This window comes from Sparus aurata, chromosome 19 (genome assembly GCF_900880675.1).
Source record: "Sparus aurata chromosome 19, fSpaAur1.1, whole genome shotgun sequence".
Lineage (NCBI taxonomy): Eukaryota > Metazoa > Chordata > Actinopteri > Spariformes > Sparidae > Sparus > Sparus aurata.
Window position 1 is genome coordinate 12,235,577 of NC_044205.1, and position 15,006 is coordinate 12,250,582.

Consider the following 15,006-nt stretch of genomic DNA (forward strand, 5'->3'; position numbering starts at 1 on the left):
CGTCCCATATACATCGTCTCCCTCAGTGTGACCTTAGTGACCTCTGTTTAAATATGCCACACAGATAAAATCTCAGATTACACAGTGTTTATCAGAATTAAAAACCTTGTCACACACGAACACATAATAAGTGCCTCATTAGCTCTACAATCAGACAGAGGCTTTGTTGTTCAACTGATTTTATTTCTTTTTCTGTATATCAAAGAAAGCATAATGGAGACCAAACACAAAAAAGGCAGGTACAAGTGAGGAGGAAAAAATAAGCTTAATCAAAAATCTAACAATTCATAACAACACTGCCACTATTATTGTTCAATATTCATAGGAATACCATACTGTTTTTGAGCAGAGAGGTGGCAATTAAAACCATTATGGATCAATAATAATCAAAAACAGTGATGAGTAGTAATGATAAATCGTATAAGTAGTAGTACAGTTATAACAATAGTGATAATCAAAGTGACAATGAAACATAAGGGAATAAAAAGCAGATCTCCATAAAAACCTATCTAGTTTGGACAGTGCAACACCGTGTGTGTGTGTGCGCGTGTGTAATCCCAGTCTTGAAGTTAAAGCACTCCAGTCCTTGCTTTACACACAAGATACAGTTTCCAACAGGAGTACAAATTATTACTCATGAAAAGGACATTGTAACCCTCCTCGTTTCAAAAACCACACCAAGTGACTCTTCTTGTTGTGTTAATGGCTGTGTTCATTTGAAATGTCTGTAGCTTGTGCAAAAATTGTGGACTAGTGCAAGTGTCAAGCCGTGGGATGTCCTTTACAGTTTGCATTTACGAACACCTCTCCTGCTCTCTGTCGACCTCAAGATTGCTTTTTGGTTTTTGAATGACAGAAAGCAAAGGGAGGATTACTTTGGAATATCAGTTATTTTTTTTAATATATTTCTTTACAAAAGTTCATGTTTTAGTTTTGCATTTTGTTAAAACTATCAATAGTAACATTATTATACAACTTAAATTGAAGGAAAACATCTTTAGTATGTTATGTGTCCTTCAACACAGCACCATCTTATTAGCTCTCAGTCAACACATTTAATGTTTCCCAATTGGCTTCCAAGATTTGAGTATCCATTAGTCCCTTGAGGATACTGGTAATAACCAACTTTCTCCCTTGTCATAGTTTCCAGACATTAGATCTCATTTCACAGCACATACATTACCAGAATTAGTAACTCTGTATCAAAACTGAACAAAACGAGGGGGGAAAGTACAGGAAACAGCCCATTTCAAGCCCTGTTCTCTTCATATTTCTAGAGGCTTTTCTTTTGACCTAAATAAACATCTGTTAGACCAGTTTTTAATTGCTTCTATTGTCATTTGTATAAATATTGAAGTAAATAAAACTGAGTACTTAACTTTCTTGTCTTATGCACAGTATTTGTGGCAAAGGAAACTGTAGGTTTTAAAAAAGAAAAAAGAAAAAAAGAAAAGACTAAAATAAAATTCACTCTGACCCTCTGTGCCAGGCGAGGATGAAATCAATACACTCACAATACAGGAGGATCACCTGGGCTTAAATTTATATACCTGGTGGTGTTTCTTCTTATTAAGGCTGTCATATTTCTTACACACCTCCAGAGAGACAACTTTTATCCTCCGACAGGTTTGAAGAGCCACTTTTCAAAATGAGTTATACACCATTTGGAGGGAAAGTGAAATCCACAGGATAAAAGAAATGCATTTTAAAAACTGTGATAGTTGACAATTATAGTCCTTGGCCAAGAGATTGCTGAAATCTTTACAGAAAGGATTTGCTAAAATCTAGATACAGAATATGACATTCAGATATTTCCCCCAAAGATGGCTATAACAGCATTTTGTAACAGAGCTCTTCTTCATTTATATACCCCGGTCTGCTTGTTGCACAATATTATGCTCACACCTAAAGCATGTTTCAATAGACTAGCAAAAATCAATTTATTTCACGTGATTTATATTAAGGCATCCAACATGCATTTCATGTATCTTTCCATAAAGACACTTGCATTAGAATGCTTAAAAACATTTCAAACAATGTAAAATGTGTCAAAGTGCGGTATGCCAAGATCAGACTTTCCTAAGCCTCTCTTTTTGCCCTGTCTATTTGGATTGTCATGAAAACTATGAGCATGTAAATGGGGACAATTCAACAGCCCTATCCTCTCAAAAGTACCTCTTTTTATATCCCAAATGAGTGGACACAACACTCTTCAGATCACACTCCCATAGCAAATAAAAAGGTGACAGTCAATAGCAGTTCTTCCTCTCCCAATGGTTCAGTCCAGTTATCTTTTATCCAAGCAATCTTTGCCCTAAAAGTGAAAGTAGGCATGAGAAAAAACAATTCCACAGGAGCAAACTGAGAGATACCAATGTGAGCATTGTATGTTATTATCCCAAAAAGGGTTTCCGGGTCTACCGTCAAACGGCCACTTCCAAAGAGGAAACACTTTTGCATCAGTCTTTAGGGTAGAACAGTTCAAGCATGGCAAGTTGAGTGCCTTTACAAATTATAGGAAGGTCATTGTAGTAAGTTAATATATAACCACAGGCTTAGGACCAAAAATGTTTGGGTAAAGTGTGTAAGGATTGAGGGAGACTTGAGATGTGTTCATCACTTATCAAACAGCAACTGAAAAAGTGTGAAGCAGCATGGAAATAGTCTGCTGTTGTTTTGGAATCCAGGGGAACTCTATAGTTTAACGGATTTCGAGTCAGTGGAAGTTGAGCAAAGGATTGCGGGTGCAGGGGGAGCCAACTTCAAAAACTAAAGAATATTAGCTTTTGAGGGTTAGTGCTCAAATTTGTTTATTAAAATCTGAGGAGCCCAAATGGGTCCAAGATAGTCAGTGTGCAGACCAATCCTGATCTGAGTCTTTAACTGTTGCTGATGGCCGTCGTTGGAGGCGACTCAATCTCCCCTCCAGACCCAGAACTGGTTACCGGAGTAGAATGAGGGACCTGTGAGGCTGGCACGACACTGCCAGGGCCGCTGTTACCGGTTCCATTCTTGTTGACGAGCGTCGTCGGTTGGCCAAAGTTAGTGGTTCTCAGGGTTGCCAGATGACGCGGGGAGAAGACATGGGCCCTCGCCGCAGCCCGGGATTCAAAGGAGACATTGCAGGCATCACAGCGGCCTGTCAGGGTCTCCTTCGGCACTGGCTGGCCGGCTACTGGGGAAGCTGGAGGTTCAGTAACTGTCAGTTGAACAGGTTTGGGCAAGATAGGCCGATTAGCTTTGAGAGCGTTGTACTGCAGGTAGGTTCCTGAGCTCATGTCCACCTTCCCATCTGACAAAGGATACTGGAAATGGGAAGGTGGGGTGGATAGCAAGGGCAAGAGAAAGAGATAGAGAATGGGTTTAATGTCATAGAATTTTAAGTCTAAATTTAGTTAAATTTTAGTGAACCATCGGACTAATAAGCAATCCCTCTATATGATTGCTATATGCACAATGTTTTAATTATACTTGTTAACTATACTTAAATAGAGCAAAATAAGAAACACTGACTATTGAATATGGATCAATACCAGTACTCCAAATAATCAATTTATACTGTCACAGCGATGCCAAACACTATGGTATCAGTGTATTCAGGGCAGAGACACATTTAGCTTTCAAAGGAATAAGAATAACTTGAATGCAGCAGTGCTGAGCACTACAGCTGAAATCAATTTCAAAGCATTAAAAGGAATTTTTGTTACAGACTGGCAAATGCATGCAAAGTTCCATCTGAAAATGAACTCTGCTCCTTTGCTAAGGACTATATCAGGAAAAAAAAAATCATCAAATTAATAACCTTCAGTGATTTTTGATCTTTGCTTGAAATCACTTTTCACTTCCTCCACAATACTACATTGAAAGTCAATACACAACATTGAATTATCACACAGCTCTAGAATGAAGGTGACCACAACCACAACAAATGAAGGTTCCTCTTCTCAGTAACCTACCTGGCCTGATCTTGACCTGCTTGTTACTGTATATACAGTCATTTCATTTATACCAGAATTTTCAAGGAATTCTGTAGTAGAGCCCGACCGATTTATCGGCAGGTCGATGTTATCGGCCGATATTATGCATTTTTCCAAACTACTGGTATTTATAATGGTTGATAACTGAATATTTAAAAAATGCAATAAAAAAACGGACGAAACACCCTTCAACCATGTTATGAGTGTTGGCGTTGCATAGTTTGTCCAGAGGGCACTCAACGTCCCTGTTGGCAAGATTTGTTGTGACAATAAAACCAACAAGTTTATTTTTAAACTGCATTATCATATTATTTCAGTGAGGACTCATAAGTAACTACAAATAACTTATATTACGGAAATCTGTTTATGTTTTGTTATGTGTTTGTGCATATAGATAGATAGATAGATATAGAAACGCGTAACAAAACATAAACGATCAATATATTGAAATATCAGATTTTTTAAATCACCAAATATGTTTATCAGTATCGGCCCTAAAAATCCTTTATCGTTCGGGCTCTGTTGTGTAGAGAAGGTCTTCTAGCCAGCTTACCATTTTCTCTTGCTGCAGCCTCCAGCGTTTCTCCTTGGCTCTGGTGTTTTGGAACCAGATCTGCACCACCTTGAGCGGCAGGTTGAGCTCGGTGCCAATTGCCTCGCACTCCATGGCGTTAGGGTGGGCACAGGTCTCATAACAGGACTGCAGAATGGACAGCTGTAGGCAGGACAAGTGCGTGCGTGGCCTGCGACTTGATGAGTGGGGCAAGAAACTGCTTTCTGTTGGGCTTGATTTAGCTACGACCGGGGTGGAGGGGCTGGCCACTTTGGCAGAGCTTGGGGTGTTTGGGCTGACTGGCGCAATGCTTGGTGTTGGAGGAGGGGGGATGGTACGAGGAGGTGCGTGTGTGGGTAAAGCCAGTTGTTCTCTTGATAGGGTGTTTATCTTAATGGGGACTTTGGGGGTCCAGTAGTTGAGCCCATTCTGTTTTTGTGGCAGCACTGTTGTGGCAGGAGGCCTGTTATTAATGGGAGTCGTGGGTAGCTTGGGCACCATGCGGTTAGTGGTCCCTGGTCCAGAACCCACCTCATTTTCATTGTCTTTCTCCTCATCAGTCTTTTCTTCCTCGCTCTCCTCTTCTAACTTCCGTTTCTGGGCCGGTCGGGGGGCAATGGGGATTGGTTCCTTGGGTGGTGCTAAGAGGACAGGTGTGTTGACTTTGGGTGCAACTTTGACCATAGTGACGTTGCTGGTGGTTTCGACCTTGGTCTTTGGCACTGCAGAAGCACTGCTGCTCACAGTAGAGACAGCAGTTGATGAAACGACCTCCTTGGGCTTGATCGGAACTGGGGTAATTTTTTTCACCAAAGCAGGTTTGCCCAGCTCCTTGACAGGCTCTCTCTCTGTCTTAATGAGGGTGCGCACAATAGGAGTAGTTGTGATGCACCCAGTATTATTCGTTGGAGGCTTGTTGGAGAATATGGGTTTGGAAAGAGGCCAGGTAAATTTGATGAGAGGTTTGCCAACGGCTGCCAGGGTCCCGTCACTGATGAATCGGACCTCACCCTTCCGTTCCCTCGCCCTCATGTTCTGGAACCAAATCTGAACAACTTTCTTTGGAAGGTGGACCCACTCCGATATCTGTTCAAACTCGTGTTTCCCAGGGTTTGGGTCTTTGAAATAGCAGCCATATAGAATGTCAAGTTGTTCAGCTTGAATGATGGTCCTTGAACGCCGCATATCCCGATATCTTTTTCCTTTGGACTTCCTCTGATGCTGCTCCTGCTCCTTTTCCTTCTCTCTCTCCTTCTCTCGCTCCCTTTCCAATAGTGTGGCATTCATTTTCTCTGCCGCCCTCATGTATATACTCGACTTTGTCATGTTATTGCAGTTGACCAGACTCATACTGCTGTTGGAAGAGGACATGGAAGTAACAGGCTCAGGCTTCACTTGGACAACTACAAGACCTTTAGATGTGGGCCTCAGGCCAAGCCCATCCAGCAGCTGTCCCTTCTGTGCTGCAATTTTATCAGCCAGAGATGATGACGATGAAGTAGCAGATTTTGAATTATTTTTCCCCATGCTGAGATCTAGAGCAGACTCGCAGTCACCCCCATTTGACAGGTAATGAGAAATTTGGTTGTGGGAGGAGAGAGACTGCGAGAGAAGAGAGCTGGAGAAGCGCGTGATAGTTGGTGGATTAGGAAAAACTGGTAACTTGCTCCCATCTCCAATTACTGACGGAGTAAGGGAGAGGACATAGGGACTGAGGAACTGAGTAGAAAAGGGAGCAATGGACAGGGGAAGTGAGTGGAGGGCACTGGTTGGAATCTCATGATGGTCCAAAACATGGGACAGTGAGCTTGGAGGATCCCCTTGAGCCTCCAACTCTAGATCCACATCTGGGTCCTGTCTCTCCTTCTTCACCTCCACCTCATCCCGCTCAAACTCGCCCTTTCGTTTTTTCCTCTTTGCCCTCTGACCTCCTCCGCCCTCCTCATCCTCATACTCATCCTCTGCATCAGATAGAAACACAGTTGTGGAGCGCAAGACCTTTCCTCCAATTGACCCCTTATCACCATGGACCTCCCACTGTGCCTCATCTTTTGCAGGACTCTCAGGACTACCCCTCAATGACCCGTTCTGACTTTCCTCATCAGAAACAATGACAGAGGTGTACACCTCATTTTCTGAGTCAGAAGTAAGACAGGAATCTCCCTGCCCCTCCCTTCCCAAATCTCTCTGTCTGTGTTTCCCTCTCGTACTGGACAAATCTATTGCCTGACTACCTGAAGCTTCAGCATCATCCTCACCTTCTGCTATAATTAGTGAGCTTTCCTCATCATCATAGTCATTGTCAGAACCTTGGGCATGCCTTGGAAATCCTACCAAGCCTTGCAGATGATCCAACTCTGTTGCCCTCTGCCTCTGTTTTGCATGTCTGGCTTGACTCAACCATCTACGTACCTCTTCCTCAGAAAGCCCCACCTCTCTGCCCAGCGCCTCACAGTCCTCATGGGGAGGACTTGCAGCATCAGCCTCACTACGAGACTCAAAGAACGCCCAGAGAACCTCCGACTGGAACTCTGACAGAACTGGAAGGTCTGGGTGAATAGATCCCATTGAAGTACAATGGGATCGAGTTTGGTTGTTAGTTAAGGCATTTGTACTCGGGCTGGATTTTGGGGTGCCAAGAGAGCCACAAGGGCTCATGCCCGTTTGTGATTTTTGAGGGGTAGAATCAGGGCTAAGTGTAAGGTTTAAATTTACAGGGCTGAGGCTCGCATTGCTTGGAACAGATGCAGAAGGCGAGAGGTTCTTATTGCGGAGGCTCTTCTCTGTGCCCGCTGGGGAGAGATTGAGGCTAGCTGCTTTATCACCTTCCAGGTCCAACTGATTAGTCGAGCTTTCTCCATCTGTTGTGCTATCTTTATGTGCCTTCTCATTGTCTTCGTTATTCCCAACCTTCACTTTGCTTTCTATATTAGGACACTGTGAAGATTCTTTACTGTTCTCTTCCTTAATTTTCTCTGTTTTAATGTTCTCTGTAGAACAGTTGTTCCTGTCATTATTCTGATCCGAGACCTTCTCTGTAACTGCCTCTTCACTGTCCTGCTTTTCTTTATCGCTCCAACCCTTTATAGCCTGTGTTTGCTCTTCCGTGCAGGGCTGCACATTTGTTGAAACACCTGCAGAGGGCCACTGGCTCTGTAGGCTGTTTAGTCTTTGGGTTAGGAGGGCTTGCTGGGCTGTGGTGAGACCTACAAATGGCACACACTGGGTAAGGAGCTGGCCTTGCTGGTTCTCTTGGTGCTGCTGGGTTTGGGCTTGGAGCCCATTCAAGATCAAGGGCATGACCATTTGAGGCTGAGGCACGAGCTGAGGCACGGCAGCACCAGGAGCAGAACCGGCCGTGAATAAGGAGGGGAGGAGGGAGTGTGAGAGGGTGTTGGGACTAGAAGTTAGCAGGGTCAGAAAGGCTGAGACCGCCTGTGCTGAAGCCACAGGGGAGGTGAGGAGGGAAGGAGCCACTTGTGAAGTCTGAATCTGCTCTCCGTCTTTTGTAGTAGTCACCATCAATGTCCCCGGAGCAGCACAGTTGGTGGTGGTAACCAACTGGCTGGTCCCACTTCCAGATGTGGTCACCACAGTGTTCGAAACAGTGGCGGTGCTGCCTCCCAAACTTGCAGTGGCCACTGCACTGTTTGCAGCATTTGCAACAATTCCAGCATTTCTGCTGCGGGACTGGTGCAAGACAGATTTCATATGGCTCTCAAGGGTGATGGCATGATTGTAAGAGACTCGACATACAGCACACTGGTAGGGTTTGTTTGATATATATGGCCGAGACAGGACAGGAACTGAGGGAGTTTGGAGATCAGTTTCCCCCGCTTGTTTTGAAGAGCCTGTTGTCATCCTCTGAATATGGGATGCCGAGTTGTAATGAACGCTCAGGGCAGTTCTGCTAGGAAAAGTTTCCAGGCAGGCATTGCATTTGAACGACCGGGTGTTATTTTCAGCTGGCACACCATTTTTACCAACTGACTTTTCACTGGCGTCTGGGATTTCTGTGTTTTCAGTTGCATTTTGCTGTTTGGCTCCTGTGAGTTGATTTCCCTCCTTTTCTGGCTCTGGCTCAGCTTCACCTCCCTCCTGTTCCATTATGCTCTCTTCCTCCATCTCTTTGTCTCCAAGCGTCTGGGTAGCGTCTGAACTCTCTCTAGATTGGCAGGGGTCTGATCTGACGTCTTCAGTAGGCTTCAGTAGTGAAGATTCCGGATCTGATAAAATTAATACACATGTTTAACTTTTATGTTGTAATACAGGAAGAACAAACTGAGTATACATTTGCACATTCTACCAGTTTAACGGCTCCATCAACCATTGGCACCCATCCAACCCACATTAGTGGCAATTTTTTTAATTTCTTTGAATCCTCTTAAAAAAAAAACCTATGATTTTTGATTGACTTTTATAATGTGTGCAACACCATTTTAGTAAAATAAATCAAGTCTGGCTGGCTGAAAAAAAGGTCAGTAATTATACATTTAATAAATGTCACTACAAGATTGAAGAACAATGTGTGTTTAAATTAGGGCTGAGCGATATGGCCTTTTACCAATATCCTGATATTTTTAGGCCATGTCACGATACACAATATACAATATACATCAATATAGATCTCGATATTTTCCCTTAGCCTTGAATTAACACTTTGATGCATACAATCATGCCAGTATGATGATTCTACGTGTCTACATAAAAACATTGTTCATACTGCATTAATATATGCTAATTTCATGGATTAAAGCAAAAAAAAATCTTTTGGCTGAAATGTTTTTTCGAGCCGTAGCCAAGTCATATTCCCAATTTGTAATTTGTGAAACATGTTACAGGGCACATTTCTTGACATGTGCTAAAAAAACAAGATAAGAGTTACAGCCTCACCACACACCATGTTCTCTAATGCAGACATCACGTTTACATATTTGACCAACAGTGTTTTACCGGAGGATGATCTGAACATCTGTTCTATTCACACTTTTAAAATGTTTTTTGTCTTTTCAATGTAATTTTCAATCTATGAAATCAAACTGTGCCTTTTTTTTGCCAAGCTTCTCTCAAGATTTACTCTTTCAAATAATCAACCATCTAGGGAACCTTATTAGTACACTATTTTTCTACTTCTTCTTCTCATCAATAATAATAATAATAATAATAATAATAATAATAATAATAATAATAATAATAATAATAATAATATTATTATTATTATTATTATTATTATTATTATTATTATTAATAATAATGTTTAAAGTGAACCTCTTATGGTTTAACATAAAAATACATCATACAAACAGCAACTTTTGCAGCCTTGTCAGTCTGATGGCGAGTTATAACCTTTCTGTCATCACTAACATACTGTTAATAATCAAAGAAGCTCTGAGGCTTTACATTTGTTCTATATGTTATAATACAAGATTTCAGCATTGAGTTACAATCAGGCTACATTCATGATTTTGTACAGTCAAACTAACCAAAAACTTCTTATTGATTATTATAAAGTTTCAGGGCGTTCCTGTAACCATGGTAACTCACGGTGCCAGAGGGGAGGGAGAGAAGCTGAAGCCGTTTACACAGATACAGTGCAGACAAAGTCCAGACCATAGTTGTTATTTCACACATGTAGCACACAACAGGAGACTCTCCGTGTCAGACGAGTTCTCACGTGTTGACTAAACTCAAAAACAAATTGATAACATAGCAGCGCAACGAGTCCTTGCTAGCTAAGCAGCGAAACGTTAGCGCCGCTCCGTGTTTAGATCCCGCCCTGTGTGGGTCACTACACTGTCATTGGTCAGGCGCGCACACGCTGTTAACGATACCATTGGCTGTAGAGTGTGACAATCTGTCAATAATATCAGCCAACACTTGTTCTCCTCCGATCTACATCGATCTCATAAGTCGCCTCTGTGAAGTTTGAATGACGGAAATCCGTCGTAGCAACAGAAAACTTTAATCCATGCATACTTTACGTCCTCCCTCTTGTACCCAAACCACCGCCAGACAATGGATCCTGCGTTGTTTTTCTTGGGAATTAATTCTCCCTCCATTTTTCATAGCACCTGCTGCTGCCACTACCTGAGATCTCTGCTGCTACATGCTGCCGGGCGTATGACGGGCACGCATGACAGAATGTGATGTACGTAACTAGGTGCTTTTATTTTATCTCTCTGTGCGGAGAGAAGAGAGAGAGTGAGAAAAACCTGTAGTTCAGTGTCCGCGACTAAAAGCAACTGCGTGACAATTGAATGTGTACTCGAATATTCACGATATAGTCATTTTCTACATCCCACAGAGAACAAGCCGCGATACATCGAGTATATTCGATATATCGCCCAGCCCTAGTTTATATACAGTGTTTTCAATTAAAATAAAAAAAAGATTTTCAAACTCACCTGCAGACTTTAGAGCACCTTTTTCCTGTTGCCCTGCAATGGCAGCCTGTTTTAGACCGGCCTGTTAAAAGAAATGAAAGGAGAAGTCAGATAAATTTCCATTGCAAACTAAACTCCCCAACAGTTCCTTTCAGATGAGCTGAATGCTGTGTCGCTTTGGAGCAGCACAACATTTGGGCGTGACACATAGATGTGTGGTTATATTACACATAGCAACCCAGGCTAGCCTTTAATTTGCAAATTACCCTGAAGGCATAAATTAAGCTATCTTTGATCAATTCATCCACCAATAAAATTCCCTCTTTCTTAACACTTTACATACTAAATTGTCACGGATCCATTACAAATGGTGTGTTCACTGAGTGGTCACTTTGATGTCTCCTCAGCAAATACTTGTATATCTACATATTTGTTAACAGGTTAATCCAAAACAATAAAAAATTCAAACTGCCCAAATCATGAACTACAATGCTATAGTGCTGGGTTAATTTCCACAAAAGTGATGAAAACAGAAAACATCCTGAACAGTCAACTGACTAATAAAACTAGTAATTACTAATGTAAACAATGTTATCCAGTAAATACTCTTCTAAAAAGGTGTTATTCTTTGGATAAGATTGTTATCAAGAAATGTATGAAACCATTTATGTTTACACAGGAGTGTTAACATTATTTCCTTATTGTATTAAGTAGTTACATATAAAACTGTCAAAGGATTAACATGTGTGTTTAATAAAACATCCCAAGGAATATACTGTGTGCAACCTGACTAACTTTTTATGCATAGGTGACCAAACCAGTGGATTGATAAAGTTATCCATCTCAGGGTTTCCCTTATACATACATACATACATACATACATACATACATACAACAGGTTGGACAAAGCAACAGAAACAACGTATAATACTATAACTAAGCAGTGAATGGTCATTGGGTGAAGCTTATATGGGCTTTCAAGTTATCATTAGTCGTAGTCTACTTGTGACCACTGTTCCTTTATACTAATGTGGTTGTCAACTTTCCACATTGCATAATTCTGTTTGTTAGCAATGCCCTAAAAGTTCAGGGATCCACTCTCAGGCCAGTCAAGTTGAACCAACATCTTAAAAGAGTCACAAGATTCAGCAAATTTATATTTACTGCAGAGATACTGCATTACAAGATGTTTGATGTAAGCCCAACCCCTGTATGTCAGCCAGCAACAAGTGGGCTCATTAAACATTATGCACATAATTGAAGTACCACCCAAAGTAATCGAATCATATCCTTAAGAGTGTTTAACCTGTGTGGGGAAAAACCCAATGCATGCTCGGACACAGATAATGACACTGACAATCTTCTTAAAAAAAAATGTTTTACCATACTTACGATGTCGAGCAGTTTGTCGACACAAGATGGAAGTACGCTGTGTTGCTCAGTGAGATGTAGAGACAGGGAGGATCTGTCACTTTGTCTTGTTTGGCACAGGGGGCACAGCCATTCTGCCACCCCATTGCTCTCACTGCTCACTGTCTCTCCAGACTCCTCCTAACGACACAAAGGGATGTTAGAGAATCCTACTCTCTGGAGCCGCAATTATTTATCACAAATTCTAAATAAAGCATTTCCTCGAAAGAGGAAGAATGGAAAATTGTGATGTAAACACTGGCACCCACCAATACAAAAGCATATTTTTACTTGTTGGTAATGCACCTTAGCTTGATAAATGGTGTTGCTGTATTTAACCATCTGAACTCAATCAGAGGCCAGTCACCATATTCTTCAATCAGCACATGGTGTCCTTATGATAGTAGTGCTTTGATAGTGAAACTAATCCTAGATTAGCATTTCATTCTTTGAAGATTAAAACGTGACATCTTTACTCCATCAACAGAGTTTTGTAGGGACGTTTCGAACATTTTGTTTTTAATGGCTGTATCAACTTACACAAAAATGCAATTGTTTAGATAACACCTTTGTAATGTAAATGATTATCCATCTAATGCTTTCATTACATTTTAAATTGCACTCTCCAAATGGGTTCTAGATAAAAGATCCATTGTTTCATACCACTTTGCATTCGAGCCAACTTTCAACAGACTGATCTGATATCACATGTGCACATTAAATATATTAAATGCATATTTACACCCAATTATAAATATGCACTGGTTAACAATTTACAATGACTGCATTGTCTCTGGAATCCACTGATTTCCCTCCAGTTTTGACCAACAGCAGAAACATTAAATATGATCTGAGCTCATACTGCATGTGCCCAAGACGCATGATCAAGTAACTATTAGTCCCATGTTTTCAGGAAGTCAAACAAAAGACCACTAGTCTGGATTTTATTTATTTAGCACGCAGCAGCAAGCACTCATAAACCAAGATGCGACCAGCACAGCAATCCATGCCCATGAGGAGAAATACCAACACAGCTACAATCCTCACTTCCTCGTCATGCCAATTAGCAAGCTAGCAGGGTAATATGACCAGATAATATTTCGACAAGTCTAAATCTGCACTGTATATCATGTTTAAAGCCTCCTCGTCATGAGTTTCATAATTAAGAGCCGAGACATGACTACATTGACGTTTCTCTACTCGTAGTTGGCTAATTAACGAGAGGTCTAATTAGCTATGCCGAGCAGAGATGAATCAATTAGCTAGCAAGCTAGGTTGAGAAGCCCCCCTGTAACGTCGCATTACAGTCGTGTTTCTGGAAATGCTGGTTAGCGGTTAGTTTGCTGAAAATAACCCCGCAGTGATAACTACTCACTTCTCTCAAACTGCAAAAGACAGGGCAGGCGTCAGCATAATCTCGTTGCTTGCTCTCGGTTACGGCTGGACGGTCATTACATTAATAAACAAAAAAAAGGGGGGCTGAGCTAATAACAGTCGTGTCACTTCGCTAGCTAGCCTGTTAGCAGGCAGAGATAATTAACCGCTCCTCAAACTGTCTCCAACTGGCACGTCTCCGCTCACCACAAACTCTGCCTGGTCCAGGTGGGAACTGCAGCTCCGATACACCGACCGAGTTCAGCCAGGATAGAAAACACACTCGCCAGGCTTCCGATCAAAAACCTCGGCCTCGAGTTATTTCCTTACCCCTCTGATTGTGGGCTGCCAATCGGGCATCTAGTGTTGCACCGCCCGCCGCCTGCTGCTCAACAGCGCAAATTGAGGCCTAGCCGGACTAAAGCCATTTAATTAATGAACGTGGGCTCCGTTTACAGATGTGTTAGAAAACACTCGCACCCCCTCCTCCCTCGCCGCCCAGCAGACCCCCTTTTGACGCGTCCTAGCGCTCAAATCCATACCTTAAACACTCACGGTGCAACACATGGCCATTTAAACTATCATTTTAACAGCTTCCAGCCGTAATTGGCGAAGGGATTAAACGCAAAAAAGCGACTTGAAGCGGAGTACGTGCGCCGCGGTCGCCTCGACGATGGGGGTGGTGTAGGGAGAGCAGGCGAGAGAGACGAGAGAGGCAGGAAAAAAAGTTTGGGATTTAATGTTGGATTTCTATAAAGGATCGGATTAGTATGTGGCACAATCCGTCGTTCGCTCGATCTTCTACCAGTCGCAGGCCACTCTCGCCGCTCAAATCGGCACAATTAACCGATCGCGGATGACGTTTAATTAAGTTCGGGAGCAATTAGCTAATGCGTTTTTACCTGCATGGTCGCCGCTCCAGCACGCACACACACACACGCTTCCTCCGTGGCTCCTCAGAAGTGAAAAGTTTTCTTGCCTGCCCTCCCTCGCTCTCTCTCTCTCTCTCTCTCTCTCTCTCCCTCCCTCTCTCTCTCTCTCCCCTCGCTCCTGTTCTCCCCCTCCCTTCATTCGCCCTATCCCTCTCTCCTTCCCCTCTTCCCTTCCCTCTAGTAAACAGACCACAGCTCCCCCCAAGGCTGATTGCTGACATTCAGAAGGGACGGACATGGCTATCAAATCCCTTATGTAACCCCGCACATATTAGACATTATTAATGTATTTCGCAACGCCGATTACTTATTGAGCGATATAGATGATGGGAGAGAGAGAGAGAGAATGGGGGAACAAAAAGGCACGACAGATGATG

The 15,006-nt window shown here is 42.3% G+C and overlaps 1 protein-coding gene across 6 annotated transcripts; it reads right to left on the reverse strand.

Moving 5' to 3' along the window:
- Positions 1–162: 162 nt before the first annotated feature.
- On the reverse strand, positions 163–14,746 carry zfhx2 (zinc finger homeobox 2). Of its 6 annotated transcripts, none has more exons than XM_030397956.1 (5): positions 14,600–14,746; positions 12,297–12,464; positions 10,935–10,995; positions 4,531–8,756; positions 163–3,305 (listed from the first exon to the last, which is right to left on the reverse strand). In XM_030397956.1, exons 1-5 carry the CDS (start codon positions 14,603–14,605, stop codon positions 2,880–2,882), a joined length of 4,887 nt encoding a protein of 1,628 aa, XP_030253816.1. In that variant the 5' UTR covers positions 14,606–14,746; the 3' UTR covers positions 163–2,879. The 6 variants fall into 6 exon arrangements, with proteins under 6 accessions (XP_030253816.1, XP_030253819.1, XP_030253815.1 ...); XM_030397959.1 differs by lacking the exon at positions 14,600–14,746 and adding an exon at positions 14,240–14,551; XM_030397955.1 differs by lacking the exon at positions 14,600–14,746 and adding an exon at positions 14,028–14,121 and having other exon boundaries at positions 12,306–12,464.
- Positions 14,747–15,006: the final 260 nt, after the last annotated feature.

Excerpts from the sequence above, each read along its gene's own strand:
- zfhx2 (XM_030397954.1), bottom strand. The coding sequence starts at position 14,057 with ATGCCCGATTGGCAGCCCACAATCAGAGGG. Across the intron at positions 12,465-14,027 it reads GGCAGCCCACAATCAGAGGG|GAGGAGTCTGGAGAGACAGT; the intron begins GTAAGGAAATAA and ends TTGTGTCGTTAG. Across the intron at positions 3,306-4,530 it reads GGCTGCAGCAAGAGAAAATG|TATCCTTTGTCAGATGGGAA; the intron begins GTAAGCTGGCTA and ends TCCCATTTCCAG.